General features: G+C 32.1%; 3 protein-coding genes across 4 annotated transcripts in view; 2 read left to right on the top strand and 1 right to left on the bottom strand.

Moving 5' to 3' along the window:
* Nucleotides 1–18,804, bottom strand: part of LOC134708545 (homeobox protein Hox-B5-like) — a 68,893-nt gene that overhangs the window by 37,072 nt on the left and 13,017 nt on the right. Inside the window, exon 1 of one of the 2 annotated variants that reach the window (XM_063569177.1) lies at nt 1,618–1,739. The exons of the other annotated variant lie outside the window; for it this stretch is intronic. The gene's annotated coding sequence lies outside the window, so the exon portion shown is untranslated. Of the gene's footprint in view, nt 1–1,617; nt 1,740–18,804 lie in introns of those variants that run through there. 2 annotated transcript variants of the gene reach the window in all.
* Nucleotides 5,356–6,549, top strand: LOC134706159 (calcium-binding protein P-like). The gene has a single exon (XM_063564868.1). The coding sequence runs from the start codon at nt 5,356–5,358 to the stop codon at nt 6,547–6,549; it is 1,194 nt and encodes a 397-aa protein (XP_063420938.1).
* Nucleotides 6,556–7,707, top strand: LOC134706158 (calcium-binding protein P-like). Its single transcript, XM_063564867.1, has one exon. The coding sequence runs from the start codon at nt 6,556–6,558 to the stop codon at nt 7,705–7,707; it is 1,152 nt and encodes a 383-aa protein (XP_063420937.1).

The raw sequence follows: 18,804 nt of genomic DNA, 5'->3' as shown, positions 1-18,804 counted from the left end.
TTTTAAATAATTTATGTCATGTAACATGTGATGATTAATATCATTAAATTATGCAGTGGATCTAGTTCACTATCTCTTGAAATTATTAATCAATGAGTTAAAATAATGAAACCGTTTTGTACGTTTACAATATTTGTTTTTATGGGGGATATACATGGAAGGAAATATTCACCACGAAAACTTATAGCAAAAAGAAACCTTTACACTTGATAATCATCTGAACGTATAAATAAATGAATGCATAAAATAATTTATTATTTAAAAAACACAGCAAAATGTTAATAATTAAAAAAGCAAAAAACATTAACTGTTTCTCTTAAATTGTCAAAATAAAATTATTTACCATTACAACCGAAGCATAGGATGAAGAATTTAATATTTAGACGGTTTCTTATAATAATATTCCATATTTATATTATTCACACTTTTCTTGTTCTAGTCAATTGTTCGTTCTTAAGACATATTCAATGCTAGTCTATTTATGTGTGGGAAGCATAGATGACCGGTCTCTCTATTTTGCAAAGGGTACTACAAAGTCATTGTTTAACTCGATGATATCTATTTGATGCAATTGTTTGGAAATTACATTTGAATAAAATGAAATTTGAAGTGCTTTGAAAAAGTTCACCCTCCCCCTGAAAAATTGAGAACACGGATATGAATGGTAAGTGTATAGGTAGGGACACTTTTTTCCTTATCAAGACCTTTATTTTGAGGGAAGAAAATGTATGAGTTTTGGATTATATTATTTGTAGCTTTTGATAAGATATAAACCTAGAATTCAAAGAAAAATTAGGATTTTGAAAATTTAAAGCAAGCAAATTCTGCTTTCATTTGGAAATGCAAGAATACACACTTTTATTTGCATTTTGAGAATAGGTTTTAAAACTGTTCATTCTTTTGTTAAAATAGAAATTCAAATTGCCAAGGAAAACTAAAAATTGATAACTTGCAATAAATTAAAACTGATTATGGAGTATGGTTATAAAAATTACAAATAAAATGGTTGTAAGAAAATCACTAGAAAAATAATGTAAAACTAAATATCTAGTGGTATATTTTATAACTGGCATCCAATGATAATATTTATAGAACAAACAATTTTCAAATGAAACAATATTCAATGCATCGCTAAAAATAGACGTATTTTATCAGAACTAAAAACTGATAAAATGTTATAAATTTGAGTATTACGATGAGACGGTTAATTCTATTGTTTATGTTTATTGCTTTTGTGAAATCTTAACTAAATTCAAAATAAGATATTATAACAGCATAAAATTGAAAGGCAGTGTAAAGAAAATATAGACCTGTCTGTCATACGAGTAAAGTATTATCCAGATAAATAATGAGATATTTCCGATTATAGCCATTAAATAAATATCTTTACAATATCATCTAGTATTGTCCAATTGTTGTATCACAGAATAGTATTTTATAACCATAAGATTATAGTTTTCCCTATTACAAATTAATCTTAGTTAAAAAAACCGCACTGTTTACATTTTAGTGAACAAACAAACTTTGTTCTAACTCTGCCTCCGTTGTCTTCAATTCCAATTTATTTTTTTCTAATTTATGTAAACATTGATAAATAGCATTACATACGATACTTACCAAAATGAAAAGCCCTCCGATTTCTAAATCAATCTTTTGAAAATAATTGCTAAGACTTTTTAACGTGTTGAGTGTTATACTGTTCATAGAAGGGTATCAATTACGAATGTGTTTCAAAGGTAGGCGGGTCTTGGTAAGTTTCCAGTTACATGGCTGAATGAAAAACAAATTTTTATTTCCAATGAAAAATAAGTTTGATAAATATCTCCCCGACAAGCCATACTTTTACTCTGAAAAGAAAAGTAGTGCGCATTTTAAAATCTATTTTTTAATAGGCTTAGGAAATTAAAAGCGTTTTGATAAACTTAGATTAATGCTTTTTTAAAGAAAAATATTAATGTGAAAATTTTACATTTGTACAAATATAATTTTGATTGGACGTATTTATCAAAAATGTGAAATTGAATATTATAGGAACAAATATTAATGTCAACGTTTTTCAAATACTAGTACCCATTTAAGATTCGGTATCTTTGTCGCTTATATCTTCTTGTTAAATCAAATTAATATTATATCCCAGTGTCTTCAAACCGTTAGATTATTAAACTGTTAAAACATAAACCCTCGAAACACTGCTTTTAAAAATGTTTTATCCGAATTTAGAAGTGATTCGAATCATATAATAAATTGTTTGCCAGTCGCTATATTCCCTCTAGCAGATATGTTTTTCTTTTCTTTATACAAATAGTAAAAACGCGTGGCAAAAAAAATTAATAATAACATGAACTTTACAAACATACAGACATTTTTGAAAACAATAATAGGTAATACGGTTAACTATAAAACAATTACAAAAAATATATTAACTTTACTCTTAACAAAAAATAGAGAATATTTATTATTAATACTCACACTTGCGAATGAGAGATTACGAATGTTCATAGTATATATTTAATACATATTATATCTTAATGACAAATACATAATGATAATAATACAAAGTTATTATGGACTGGGTTCGTATTACATTACTTCTGCGGGGTAAATTTAAGTGTAAATTATTCCACACGTATCAAATATTCATTAAATCTTACTATAAAGTACAACGCTATGATCACCGTCAAGGCTAAAGAGATCAGTACGATTCTATACAAAACTTGCAATATGGTACACAGTATTTAGTAAGCGTGCAGTTTTTGTAAATCAAGCTTGCATTCTGTGCATATTGTAGGTGAATTAACATACTTTTCTCAATTTTATAAGTGCTTCATTTGATATATAATATACTAGGGATATTATGACGTCAATAGTAATTAGAATAGAACAACAGATGAATAATTTTATATAAAATGTAAAAAAAGGAAACGGCATGACTACTTGACTATAAATATGAGTCTTTAATGAGTTATCGGTCTTAGATTTTTAAATTACGTTGTCTGATTTGTGTTTCACACGATTTCCTTCTCGAAAAAAATCTCCAATAATACAATTTTGGAAAATATGGCCTTTTTTCAAAAGGACCTATCTTCTTGATGTAAATTTCCCTACCAATATAAGTTATTTACACGAATGGAAAGTGAGTATTACATCGAATGATAAGTGAGTATTACATCTGGATACACAGAAGACCAATCCAATAATAAAAACAAAATTAGCAACTTCAATGAGTATGTGAAATGTACATAAACTTTTTTTTCGCTTTCTATTAGTATTTGTTCCATGATAATATAGTATTGTGTATACTATAACTTTACGAAGTAGCTTCAGAATACTTCAGAGTTTAACGTACCAATTTCTCTGTGTTTGAACTTGCAGTTTGTTCTTGGCTTTCCCTATCAAGTTCACATCAATTCCATGAAAGATACTACTACAATAACTAGTTTCAAATACAATCACAACTTCTGGAAACATCCTTGTGTAATAACTCACATAATATTTGTTTAGACTTCATAATCCGCCACGACCAATATATACACACAATCCGCCACGACCAATATATACACACAATTCGCCACGACCAATATATACACACAATTCGCCACGACCAATATATACACATAATCCGCCACGACCAATATATACACACAATCCGCCACGACCAATATATACACACAATCCGCCACGACCAATATATACACACAATCCGCCACGACCAATATATACACACAATCCGCCACGACCAATATATACACACAATCCGCCACGACCAATATATACACACAATCCGCCACGACCAATATATACACACAATCCGCCACGACCAATATATACACACAATCCGCCACGACCAATATATACACACAATCCGATTCGATAGAAGAAAAATGAGACGTTGTATCGATTGGCAATATTTTAGACAACAACTATCCACAAAGTCTAAAGGATAGTTATGAACCTAGGCTAAGAAAAATGTAGAGCTTTGTGAACCTAGGCTAAGAAAAGTGTGGAGTTTTATGAACCAAGGCTAAGAACAGTGTGGAGTTTTATGAACCTAGGCTAGGAACAGTGTGGAGTTTTATGAACCTAGGCTAAGAACAGTGTGGAGTTTTATGAACCTAGGCTAAGAATTACTACCGAATATATAAAAGAAGATGTGGTATGATTGTCATTGAGACAACTGTCCACAAGAGACCAAAGTGACATAGTTATTACCAACTATAGGTCACCGTACGGCCTTCAACAATGTTAAAGTTCATACCGCATAGTCATCTATGAAAGAAGTTCATAACACTCTTGATAATTTATAAACAGGTTTTGAAACTCATACAACGGTATGTTTCATTAATATCCAATAAAATATTAATTAGAAATTTAAAACTATCGCTATTATCGCTATACTGATCTCTTATGTAGCAATAAGTGAACATTTGACAAATAAATGTAATGGTAGATTGTAGATTTGAGATGTTGCCCTGCATAGTTAACATTAGAACTTTCACTGCAGGGGTCGATAATCTGCTGTTGGATTGTTAGTCCCCGATGATATTATCAGATCAGTAGTCAGTGCTTTGGCACTAAGACAATACATAAAATACATTTCCTAGACACACTTGATAAAATAGACAATAAGTTAGAACTAAGTGACAAAGCTGGCTTTAGAGGGATGAATTAGGTTATTCTTTTCGTGTTTCTTTTAGTAATGAAACTCATAACGGGGCTACGTATTTTTACATACCTCATTTTCAAAAGTTTAGGTTAAAGGTCATTGGACGCACGATATTTATAAAAATCAATATAACAAAAATACCGAACTCTAAAGAAAATTCAAAAAGTCCCTTATCAAATGGCAGAATCAAAAGCTCAAACACATCAAAGAATGAAAAACAACTGTCAAATTCTTGACTTAATACAGGCATTTCCTTTTGTAGAAATAGTGGTTTTAACATGGTGTTATAAATGGCTAAACCTCTGAGTCTAGATGCATTTCAAAAGTATCTTACACCACTAAAGTATAAGCAAATGACACATGTAATGAAACCCAGCGATAGTTTTGTGCAAGCGAAGGATTTTGTTCGGTTACGAATTAAAAAAAAACCTAAAAGAAGTCCCCGAGTTCTACGACGTAGCGTAGCTTCGGATTCCAACAAGGTCATCCTTGTTTATAACACAGAACACATACTATTAGTATTTTGGATTACGACAAATGTGTTTTCTGAATTCTATATACTGAACTAGAATGTTAAGAGACAGTTCAAACAACTTATCAAATTATACAAATCTGAAGAAGAGAAAAATGTGGAGAAATACCCATCAAATGATAATAAATCTTACACAGGACAAGAAATGAGTTACAGCAACATGCCTGAAGTAGCATCTTACACAGGACAAGAAATGAGCTACAGCAACATGCCTGAAGTAGCATCTTACACAGGACAAGAAATGAGCTACAGCAACATGCCTGAAGTAGCATCTTACACAGGACAAGAAATGAGCTACAGCAACATGCCTGAAGTAGCATCTTACACAGGACAAGAAATGAGCTACAGCAACATGCCTGAAGTAGCATCTTACACAGGACAAGAAATGAGCTACAGCAACATGCCTGAAGTAGCATCTTACACAGGACAAGAAATGAGTTACAGCAACATGCCTGAAGTAGCATCTTACACAGGACAAGAAATGAGTTACAGCAACATGCCTGAAGTAGCATCTTACACAGGACAAGAAATGAGTTACAGCAACATGCCTGAAGTAGCATCTTACACAGGACAAGAAATGAGTTACAGCAACATGCCTGAAGTAGCATCTTACACAGGACAAGAAATGAGCTACAGCAACATGCCTGAAGTAGCATCTTACACAGGACAAGACATGAGCTACAGCAACATGCCTGAAGTAGCATCTTACACAGGACAAGACATGAGCTACAGCAACATGCCTGAAGTAGCATCTTACACAGGACAAGAAATGAGCTACAGCAACATGCCTGAAGTAGCATCTTACACAGGACAAGAAATGAGTTACAGCAACATGCCTGAAGTAGCATCTTACACAGGACAAGAAATGAGCTACAGCAACATGCCTGAAGTAGCATCTTACACAGGACAAGAAATGAGCTACAGCAACATGCCTGAAGTAGCATCTTACACAGGACAAGACATGAGCTACAGCAACATGCCTGAAGTAGCATCTTACACAGGACAAGAAATGAGTTACAGCAACATGCCTGAAGTAGCATCTTACACAGGACAAGAAATGAGTTACAGCAACATGCCTGAAGTAGCATCTTACACAGGACAAGAAATGAGTTACAGCAACATGCCTGAAGTAGCATCTTACACAGGACAAGAAATGAGTTACAGCAACATGCCTGAAGTAGCATCTTACACAGGACAAGAAATGAGTTACAGCAACATGCCTGAAGTAGCATCTTACACAGGACAAGAAATGAGCTACAGCAACATGCCTGAAGTAGCATCTTACACAGGACAAGACATGAGCTACAGCAACATGCCTGAAGTAGCATCTTACACAGGACAAGACATGAGCTAGAGCAACATGCCTGAAGTAGCATCTTACACAGGACAAGAAATGAGCTACAGCAACATGCCTGAAGTAGCATCTTACACAGGACAAGAAATGAGTTACAGCAACATGCCTGAAGTAGCATCTTACACAGGACAAGACATGAGTTACAGCAACATGCCTGAAGTAGCATCTTACACAGGACAAGACATGAGTTACAGCAACATGCCTGAAGTAGCATCTTACACAGGACAAGACATGAGTTACAGCAACATGCCTGAAGTAGCATCTTACACAGGACAAGAAATGAGCTACAGCAACATGCCTGAAGTAGCATCTTACACAGGACAAGAAATGAGCTACAGCAACATGCCTGAAGTAGCATCTTACACAGGACAAGACATGAGCTACAGCAACATGCCTGAAGTAGCATCTTACACAGGACAAGAAATGAGTTACAGCAACATGCCTGAAGTAGCATCTTACACAGGACAAGAAATGAGTTACAGCAACATGCCTGAAGTAGCATCTTACACAGGACAAGAAATGAGTTACAGCAACATGCCTGAAGTAGCATCTTACACAGGACAAGAAATGAGTTACAGCAACATGCCTGAAGTAGCATCTTACACAGGACAAGAAATGAGTTACAGCAACATGCCTGAAGTAGCATCTTACACAGGACAAGAAATGAGCTACAGCAACATGCCTGAAGTAGCATCTTACACAGGACAAGAAATGAGTTACAGCAACATGCCTGAAGTAGCATCTTACACAGGACAAGAAATGAGTTACAGCAACATGCCTGAAGTAGCATCTTACACAGGACAAGACATGAGCTACAGCAACATGCCTGAAGTAGCATCTTCCACAGGACAAGAAATGAGCTACAGCAACATGCCTGAAGTAGCATCTTCCACAGGACAAGAAATGAGCTACAGCAACATGCCTGAAGTAGCATCTTACACAGGACAAGACATGAGCTACAGCAACATGCCTGAAGTAGCATCTTCCACAGGACAAGAAATGAGCTACAGCAACATGCCTGAAGTAGCATCTTCCACAGGACAAGAAATGAGCTACAGCAACATGCCTGAAGTAGCATCTTACACAGGACAAGACATGAGCTACAGCAACATGCCTGAAGTAGCATCTTCAAGTGTTGACAATTACTACCAATTATAAAAGCCTATTTACAAAGCAATAAATACCATTGCTCTTTAAAATGATACTGATAATGGCAACTAGTTACTTATATTGCTGGCATGAAACCATCTGATCAAAGAACTGAACAGAAGCACAGAAATAAACCCTTTCATGATATAACTGGACAAGCTATAGTGTTAGTTAATAATTGACACGAATGTATGATGTTACAATGTTGTGGTGTGACATTTCATACGTTTTCACTTATACACTTAGCATACATTTATTTATAAGTAGTATTTTTAATATCGTGGAAGACGTGAGAACTATATTGCATATCCAGACACTTTCAAATGAAGACGTCATATCATTTCGTTAGATGCAATTCTCCCAGTGTCATCATATCGGTTCATGGATTTTGTAAATGAAAAAAAAGTTTATAATTGTACATTTTCAGTTGATGATAAATAAACTCATCATAGATACAGGAATAATTTTTTTATTTACACCAAACGCACGTTTCGTCTACAAAATACTCATCAGTGACGCTCGAATAAAAAAAGTTAAAAGGCAAAATAACGTACGAAGTTGAAGAGCATTGAGGACCAAAATTCCTGAAAGTTTTGCCAAATACAGCTAATGTAATCTATTCCTGAGGTAGAAAAGCCTAATTCGTTTTGAAACGAGATGATGTTATATTATTTACTAAAGCAAAGTTGAGCTTAAACGTATTTGTTAAAGACCCGATGGAATGCTCTTTAATTGTTGAACGTATTTTAATTAGAAAAGGTTACCTAAACTCACATATACTGTAAACATGACCTAATTTGCATAAACCATTTTTTTTCTAGAAGAATTGTAAATGCAATGCAGTACATAAACTATCATTAAATATGGAATAAAATACTCGAAAATTCATCATCAAATTTCGTTTCATATTCTAAGGAAAGATCGATCAGAATAGTCGGACTTCAAAGGCTAACTCAGATATCAAACATCTTGGAATTCAGGCTGCTGACTTAAGACAGCTGTAGCTGTCATTTAGTTAAAATTTTAATTTATAAATGATTAAAGTTCGCGGAATTTTATGTTTTTCATCACGAAAGAGATGAAATTGATTTTTTTTTAAATAGACTATAGTATCATCACCTCTAAGAAAGATATTATCAAATCTACGTTGATATCCAAGAGTAATGACGAAAAGTTAACCAAGTTCTAGTTCCTTTGACAAACATGTGAATGTAATGGTCTCTTTGGTCCAATTGTTTAATTCTATTCTTCTATTTCCTCCACCAATGTAAATAATTCAGAATCTAGGACACTATAACTATATGTGGCCAAGTGTTAGTTCCCACAATGCAATGATTATGTATACACTTCAAACTGTATAAAAAAAGAGGGACGAAAGATACCAGTCAAACTCGTAAATCTAAAACAAACTGACAACACCATGGCTAAAAATGAAAAAGACAAACAGAAAAACAATAGTACACATGACACAACATAGAAAACTAAAGAATAAACAACACGAACCCCACCAAAAACTAGGGGTGATCTCAGGTATAAAAGAGGGGCGAAAGATACCAGAGGAACAGTCAAACTCATAAATCAAAAATAAACTGACAACGGCTTGGCTTAAATGTGTCCGGAGCACCTGAGATCACCCCAGTTTTCTATGTTGTGCCATGTGTACTATTGTTTTTCTGTTTTTCTGTTTGTCTTTTTCATTTTTAGCCATAACGTTGTCAGTTTGGTTTAGATTTATGAGTTTGACTGTCCCTTTGGTATCTTTCGTCCCTCTTTTCTAAAAGAAAAACAAACAAATAATAGTACACAAGAAACAACGTAGAAAACCGAAGACTGAGCAACACGAACCCCACCAAAACCTGGGGGTGATATCAGGTGCCTATAAAAGACGAGAATGAAAACTTTGATATTATTTACAAAGGGCATCTTTAAACCATGCGTCTTTCTGTGGTTTCAATAAAAAAGCAATGCAATGTCTTTTAACATAAAAAAAACCCTGCTATGATCACTGTATATAGTGTTGTCATCACTGTATATGAATTTGTCATCACTGCATATATTGATGACCATCATAAGGCACCCATGGAGTTTAATATCCAAAATAAACAATACACGGAGAAATGTGTTAAAATGCATGATTTTAAGAATAGGGTGCTGACTTTACAATGCACGATTCTAAGAGTAAGTAGTACAAAAGAGGGGCGAAAGATACCAGAGGGACAGTCAAAATCATAGATTAAAAACAAACTGACAACGCCATGGCTAAAGCCAAAAAAGACAAACACAGACAAATAATAGTACACAAGACACAACATTGAAAACTAAAGACTTAGCAACAAGAACCCCACCAAACTTGGGGGGGGGGGGTCTCAGGTGCTTCGGAACGATCCGTTCAGACTTTAGTTGTGCTGTACTTATTTACCTGTACAAAGCAATAACATAATGAACTTTATGACTACAGGAAAATGTCTGACCAGTTCTGGAATGATACAACACATAATTCAACAAACTGTTTAAAGTTCTTTAAAAGTGATTAAAAAATTTATAAGGTGTTGTTTTAATTTTTAAACAAAATACAACGCTTTTAGTATTTAGTGTTGAGATGATGTTAAGACCAAAATAAACTTTTGAGACTAAAATTCATTTGTTAGAGCAGTCGAATAACGACATTTCTGCACTTTACTGAACAATACTTTATTTTTCTTCGAAACTATCTCAATAGGAAAATGATCCAGACGGATTTTATAGTTATAATTACAATTGTAAAAACAATTTCCATATTTTAAGTATATAACGTGACAGAAGTAATGACGTCCAGGTCTTAATATATTTTTGATTGCCTTTGAGTTCTGATGGTAACACCCAAATTTGACTTCGTGTTATGTTCTCTAATCCTTAGTGATTTCAGAACCGGTATTGATTGTTCAGATCACAAAATATTATAACTCTTGGTTGTTGATAATGTCTGCGCCATCAATGAATTTGAAAAAAAGGAAACTATTGTAACAAGGAAATACAAATTTCGATTAAGATGGATCAAAAATTATATGAAGGATTTATTTTACATGCATATTAACTTCTTTTTATCTGATATTCCACTTAATAAGTTGGAGAAAGCATTTGTTAGTTTATTAAAATATGTTCAACACGTATTCTAAGAATCTATACCTGAAATAGTTATATGATGGTTTACAAAATAATTTAATTGGGTTTTTGTTTTTTTCATGACGAGTTATTAAATGATCTTACTATGTCCCATATTGCATACAATTAACATGGGTATACAATATTTTCAGCCTCTTTTCCAAAATGAAATGTCGAATTTCAGGTTTAACTATGAAATGTCCGATTCTTCATTGAATAGTCAATAAACTGTTGTATGAACGAAAATGGTTTCGATTATCTGACAAACTTAATTCAGAATTTCCATTAAGTAATGCATCTTTATCAAAGAAGTACTGCTTCTCCAATAGGTACACTTTATTTTGGTAGAAATAATAAATATCGAAATTAACACTTTTGTTGTTGGTTTTTATTTAGCTACTGTGGACTCAATTTTACAAATTTGATATCAATTTTCGTTGATTGAGAAAATTTTGCAAGTTCGTGGTTTTGACAAAGTCTGCATGAAAGCCCATAGAAAGTCTGTAGCTCATTGAATATCAAATTTCATGCAAACGTATACCGTCGAAGCCCAAAAATATATAATAATGAATCCGTAGATGTGTATTTGATATCGTCAGCTTCAATGTTTGTCAATGCTACATTTAATCGTTAAAATTGTAAGTGAATATTATCTTATTATTAAAAATGGAAATCACTTAAAATGCATTCTTCATTTTGATATATGATAGGAAACAACAGTGTTCGGACAAAGTAAACAAAATCCAAGACTATAATTGAAAATCGGAGACTTTTAAAGTTTATTCATCCTAGGTTCAACCTGTCTATTTTTCAAGCTTCTGCACCAATCTGAAAGTTTGTTTCTGATTTGTAGTTGTATTCATATTAAACTAAACTAAAGACCAATATAAAAACAAATGTACAGTAAATATTTCAAGAATTGAAAATAAATGATACACAACTGGTATAGTTCCTTTAAAATAAAATCTGACAAAATAGAGCAGCCAAACTGACTAGAAGAACAGAGAGCTTATTATAATTCAAAAATCAAGTGCAGAAGAATTATATATGGCTATATCAGTTTTGCACTTAAACTATTTTTGGGTATACTTACTTTTTATTCAAGATAGTAAAACAATATATATTGCAATATGTCACATTAACAGTCATGTTATACCTAATTGGATCAGCCGTGATCAGTCAACTTGCAACAAATAAAACCACAAAATTATATCAACTCACAAAATTATATATCATGATCAACCATTTCAGACTTTCCAACTTGGGGCGATTTCAAGAACCACTCCATTAAAGGCTGAATACAGAATTTTTTGTTAAAAAACAGTGTGAATTTTTTTTAAATCAACATCAACCAAGTCAGGGATATGGCAGTTTTTACATTTCTTTAATTTGTCTGAACTTTTAATTTTGCCATTTGACTAGGGACTTTTTCGAATTTTACTTTGAGTCGGTACTTTTGTTTTTTTTACTTTTTTAATCTACGGTATCATTTGTACAATAACTGATTCTCATACAGAAATATAATCAGATTTCTTTCATTCTTATAAATTTAAAAAAGGTTCTTTCTTGTTTGGAAAATTTTTGGGATACTTTTTATAGTTTATAAAATAAATAAGTTTCTGCACTTTCTACACGATCATGAGCGCAAGTTCCTTTTTTGTAAATATACAAATTAGTATCGTACAATAAACTCATCATAGATACCAGGACTAAATTTTGTATACGTCAGACGCGCGTTTCGTCTACAAAAGACTCATCAATGACGCTCGAATTCAAAAATGTTAAAACAAAAAAGCCCAAATAAAGTACGAAGTTGAAGAGCATTGAGGACCAAAATTCCTAAATTTTTTTCTAAATACAGCCAAGGTAATATATGCCTGAGGTAGAAAAGCCTTAGTATTTAAAAAAAATCAAAATTTTGTAAACAGTTAATTTATAAATATAACAATATCAATGATAATTCATGTCAACACAAGAAGCTGACTACTGGGCTTGTGAAACCCTCGGGGAAAAATATATCCAACAGCAGTGACATCGACGCAGTAGTTGTAAATAAACTCATCATACATACCAGGACTAACTTTTGTATATACGCCAGACGCGTGTTTCGTCTTCAAAAGACCGATCAGTGATGCTCGAATTCAAAAAAGTTAAAAAGGCCAAATAAAGTACGAAGTTGAAGAGCATTGAGGACCAAAATTCCTAAAAGTTTTGTCAAATGCGTTTTAATCATTGTTAAGGTTTATGGCATTGGTTGACACTCGTGGTGATGGGGTACGTTGATATTTCGGAAGTCCATGTATAAATTATAAACAAAAAACGGAATCACAACAAATTTCCAATCGGAGAAAATGAAGGAGATCGTGTGTGCCGACAGGATTGCACAACCCGCCTATAACTAAAAATCCACTTATAAGTTTCAGAGATTAGTTTTCATAATACCTCAGATTTCCTAACATAAACATTTATAATCTATGACAATGTAAAAAGTCATAAAATGTAACAATCAACTATTTTATTGTGGTGATATATGAAGAGATAATTTCAGTTGATCTTTTTCACTTGCATTTATTTTGTGTTGGTAAATTAAATGCATCTGAAGGTAAAATGCCATACTGAAAAAAAACTTGTATCTTATCACCTTATATTTGGTTAAGATAGCATTTACGTTAAATAATAAAAAAAAAAAAAAAACAACAAACAAACGTCACCTCTTGGAAAGGGGAAATTGTTGTGATTGTCAGAGTCAACCAGCATTAAACACTTATCAAATGATGCAGATTTTCAGTTTAAAATTCAAAGAAATACAATATTTGTATACACTCATTTAAAAAAAACGGATTATGAAGGAAAATTATACTGTTAGGATATACAAGAGTTGAATTAAAGAATATTGTAATGTTTCTTCTTCTAGTCTTTATGATAGTTTTGTATTAATATTCAACTTCACATGACTAAAAAAAACGTTTTTCATAGTATCTGATTGCTTGGAGTTCGAAAATTGTGCAATTTTCAATTCCTTTCGAATATCACGTCCTCAAACCGGTCAAAATGAACTGTTATAATATCTATGGTGTTGTTGTTGTTCTTTGATACAAGTGTGGATCTTCACAAAATATAACTGGTACTGATTGAACAAGATGAATTGGTATTTGCGTTATCATTCTTATAGGAAAATCGTTTTTACCTGAACAAATGTAAAAGGAGTTTAATTGTTCCAAATTTTTTTATTGAGATATATCTGAAATGTAGGTATAGGTATACTTAACATGCCAGAAATGATAATTTTGCATTTCTTTTAATCCTGTATACAAAATAAACCAACCAAAATGTCATACTATTTTGTGAAAATATAACACAAGAAAAACAAGGGAAGATTTAAATATTTCTTAAATCAACATTTTGTAAGATAACTATTTGCCATGCTCGTCAGAGATTGCTTTTTTTCAATACGAATTAAAAATATACAATTCTTAAATAGGAACCCAAATTTGATTAAGAAAAGGTATGGTAACCTATTTGTTTTTTAAATTGATATGTATATACATATATATTCTGTTCAGGAAAATTAAGAAACACATATCGTATATCAATTTAGGTGTCAATCTTTATATTTAAAGGGAATCTAAACGGATTTAGTAAAACGCATTCAGTCAATATCTGAATTAATCGATCAATATTATTAAAAACGAATACATGAAAAATTAAGGAACCTGAGTTGAAAAGGTGGTAATAGGAAAGAAATTCGAAATTTGTAAATAAATACTTTTATATAAATAAATTCGTATCAAACAAATATTATGAATTTATGAAATACTCGTTTACCAATTAATGAATTATTGTTTAATAAATAACGAATAAATAAAACCATGAATACAACAAACATTCAGAATATAGGAAATGAATATTGCCACCAGTAAAATAATTGTTTTGACAATTTGATATTAAACACAATTGATATTTTTAATACGTTTGTGATTGGTATTTTTTCAAATCGATTGGTTATTATCGTCGCCAGTTGTGTTTTTGATTCCACTCGCCTGAATTTTACAACACAAGAGAATGTTTTGTAATCCTAAATACTACAAAACGGATTTGACTAAATTTACAAAATAATGTACTATTATTAGTGATTACATATATGCATAAAAATGTGTGGGTGTTTATTCATAATGTGCAACGCTTATTTCGTACACATTATCTTATGTGTTCTTGAAAGAAGACTGGACCTATTATTTTTTAGGATTACAATGACAAAGGTGGGAAATCTCAGACATCAATAGGCCAGCAAAAGATATTCTACTCAAGGAATAGGTTACCTTAGTTGTATTTGATAAAACATTTTAGTATTTTGTGGTCCTAAATGCTTTTCAACTTTGTATTTGATTTGGATTTTTGACTTAAATGATTCTAGCGTCACTGGAAGTCTTATATTTGCCACAATAGCCAAACTAAGTCAATGTTTGCAGTGTCGTCCAACATTTGCAATTCTTGTTATCTTTTTTTTTTATACTACTCAACTACAAAACATACTTGAATATATATTGTTTATCTCATAACAGAAAGCTGCAGTTCTTCGATGGTCAATACTTATTATCATTTATTCTCAACATTATTTTTATATTACTCAACTACAAAACATACTTATATAATGTTTATCTTATACTAGGAAGCTGGAGTTCTTCGATGGTCAACATTTATTATCATTAATTCTCAACATGAACACCACACAGAATGCCAATGTCTCTTTTGACATATTGCCAGTCTGGATATGTGCTATATTCGCTTACTGCTAACTACTGTCTTTTTTCTACACAATTAGACATGAAGGTTCTGCCAACATCTTGCGTGTATCGACGTAATAATTTAGTTCATATTTTGTAACTTTGAAAAGGTTCTGTCATTCAGATATTGTTTATGGAACTAAGTAACAACATACACGGGCGTTGACCGTCTTTAAATTGTTATTTATATGATTTGTTTTCTTTTAAAAACTTACGTAGTTAAGTAACTGAAGTTTATTGTTAATTAGTTGAAAATCAAGATATATATCATGGTAAAGAAATGAACGATATCAACTGGAGTCATTTAAATGTTTCCCAAATAGACGACGAACAAAATTGTGACCAAAGACAAGAACACACTAAAATGTGTAATTGTAAAAAGACCGTTCATGGTTATAAAATGATTCAATCTTGTCGGCATGGTTGTTAACGAAGTAGACCATCTCATCATAGATACCAGGATATAATTTTGTAATAACGCCAGACGCGAGTTTCGTCTACAAAAGACTCATCAGTGACGCTCCTATCCCAAAAAGTTAAAAAGACCAAATAAAGTACGAAGTTGAAGAGCATTGAGTATCCAAGTGCCAAATACAGCTAAGGTAATCTATTTCTGAGGTAGAAAAGCCTTAGTATTTCAAATATCAATGATAACTCCTGTCAACACTGAACATTATCACTACTTGATACTCGTATGCCTATCATATAGATGTTTTATCATTTATGGTTTATACAAAAAAAACTATTCGCACATCATAACAAGAGATCATAAAAGGTCCCCTTTACAATGTGGGATTAGAAAACATCTTTGGGGAATATGCTGCATGGTGTATGGTGTCAACATGTCAAGTGCCGCAAAATCAAGTGTTTTGAAATCTTAAAACACCCATTTTACATGGCTATTCTAATCGGTCGAGTCCTGTCGATATATTTTGTTCTAGACACATCAAATATCCTATACGTTCCTAAGACAGAACGGACCTGAGAAGTCTTGACTAAACTCGTGTTTATAGGCAAGGGAGATAAGTACATAATGCGTTTAGAGAAGCAAAAGGGAACCTATATTTCTTGCACATTAAAATACCGTCCCAATTATTCTTCAATTTATATTGATGGTTCGCTCTTTAAAAAATCAACTTTCTTCAGTCTGTATCTAGTAAAAAGGCTACTATTGTCGCCTATGAAGATTATCAAGTGTTGTTTTCTATCTACAGCGTATCACATGGTGAATGACCGTACACATGTCTACTGTTGAGAAAGATGTAATATATAACTGAATAACATACAGTAGTTCGGACTGGGTGGATATATTTAGTGAACACCTGATAAAAATTATTGTAATAAATCAGTACATAACATAACATCTGTTCACATCCTACTACATAAATATAATGTTAGTCCGCTAATTTATGCTCTGGGAGAAATGTTTGTATTCAATTTAGACTATATTTATGTCGTTTTAGTAAATAACTGATTTCATACATTCCCTAGAAAATATTTATTACATTAGCCGTCAGTAAAACACAAGAAAAATGCAACCGTTTTATCAAATTACTCAGCATTTCCGTAATGATTATGATAAAGTAAGATTCTTGTTAGAAGACAACTGTCATGATCGAATTTCTGGTAAAATATAAAATATTGGTTAATAAGAAAGGTTCTCACCATTATTTTAAGGTCAAGGTAACATGTAAGCCATTTTTACTAGATCATTAGTATCATTTGCTAGAACCATGATTTCAAAGTTCGCGTGGTTTTGTTTTCTCTTTTTCTCATTTCTGTTACTACAAATGATTTAGTCTTCTTTTGATTAACCGAATTTTATTCTTGAGAGATTATTAAACCAATTAAATCACGTGAGCGTAATTTAGATTTGTAATTTAGACATTATTGTATTGTTGGTATCATTTGAACAACTTTTCCAAACCGTATTGCCTTCCGAGTTGTAAGTCATAAGAACGTTTCAATCTGTTGTGATTTGTACGCAACGCTATTGATTGTACAATGCTTTTACGCAAAAATTACGTCATCAGGCACTATTCATTTGTTTTGATGCATATACATGTTATAAATGTTTAAAAATAATTCGGCTAAAATCTAATCGATTGTCAAGTATCAAAAGGAGGTATGAATAGAAAATTGGCCTCTTAAAATGGTACCTTATATTCCAGGGAGATAACTCTGTAAAATCAACTAAACGTTTTAATAATGTTGTGTTGTTAAGGGAATATTAAGCTTCTCAATGATCAAATTATATGTTTGTCAAACTGCTATATAACCAGTGTATTTTTTCTTATAAAACGGTTGGTTCAAATTATTTGAAATTTTTATATTTTTTTATAGGGTTATAGTAAATACTTTGTCCTTTTTTTATGAAAATCAAACCAGCCAATTAATTTTTAAGAACAATTGACAGAATGTGTCAAATAAAGACAAATAATGGTTATATACTTGGGTAGATATATTAGTTTCATTTGAGTTACAGAGCAATTTGACGATCACTAATGAAGCAGTGACAGATGATACCTCTGGTGTACCTGCGTATAGCCAAACCCTTGATATATTAAAGGTATTTATTACTAAATCTTTAGTTGTCTGTGACAGTGCAGTGTTTTGGTGGCTGTTTTTTTTTAAAATTCAGTTGCCCATCTTGTTTGTTTGTTATTTTTCGATATATGTTTTTGTTGTTGTTGCATTCTTTGTAAATCATCTTTCCCAATTTTTTTTTATTAATATACATGCAGAGATAACGGAAAATGCAGAGCACTACGAACAATCAATATAAAAATTACCTTGACCTTTGATACTAGTATGTGATATTGAATCTCTTTTAACCTTTTCATACTCTTCGTGAGATGTTACTTATTATCTCAAAAGTGAAATACAATGTGTTATTAAATAATACGATTAAAACAGCCCTAATACGGATAAATCGGCATGTGCAATACTGATAACGTTCCACTGTCGATATAAATCAAGAGCTTTTCGAACAGGGCCAATACAGATAAAAGCTGTATTGGCCCATGGGCTAATACAGGACGTTTACTTCCGGTTTCAATTTTCCAACGCCATTACTTAACTTTGGGGTACATTTGTGTAATCATAAAATAAAAAGGTTAAATGATGTGCAATGTTAACTTTTTTAACGTCTTGCAGTCTTGAAACGGAAATAATTCACAGC

Source organism: Mytilus trossulus, chromosome 2, assembly GCF_036588685.1.
Source record: "Mytilus trossulus isolate FHL-02 chromosome 2, PNRI_Mtr1.1.1.hap1, whole genome shotgun sequence".
NCBI lineage: Eukaryota > Metazoa > Mollusca > Bivalvia > Mytilida > Mytilidae > Mytilus > Mytilus trossulus.
Note: the sequence above shows the minus strand (reverse complement) of the source record. Positions and strands in the feature narration are given on the sequence as shown.

What these genes read in the sequence shown, in the direction of transcription:
- LOC134706159 (XM_063564868.1), top strand. Translation starts at nt 5,356, where the DNA reads ATGCCTGAAGTAGCATCTTACACAGGACAAGAAATGAGCTACAGCAAC.
- LOC134706158 (XM_063564867.1), top strand. Translation starts at nt 6,556, where the DNA reads ATGCCTGAAGTAGCATCTTACACAGGACAAGAAATGAGCTACAGCAAC.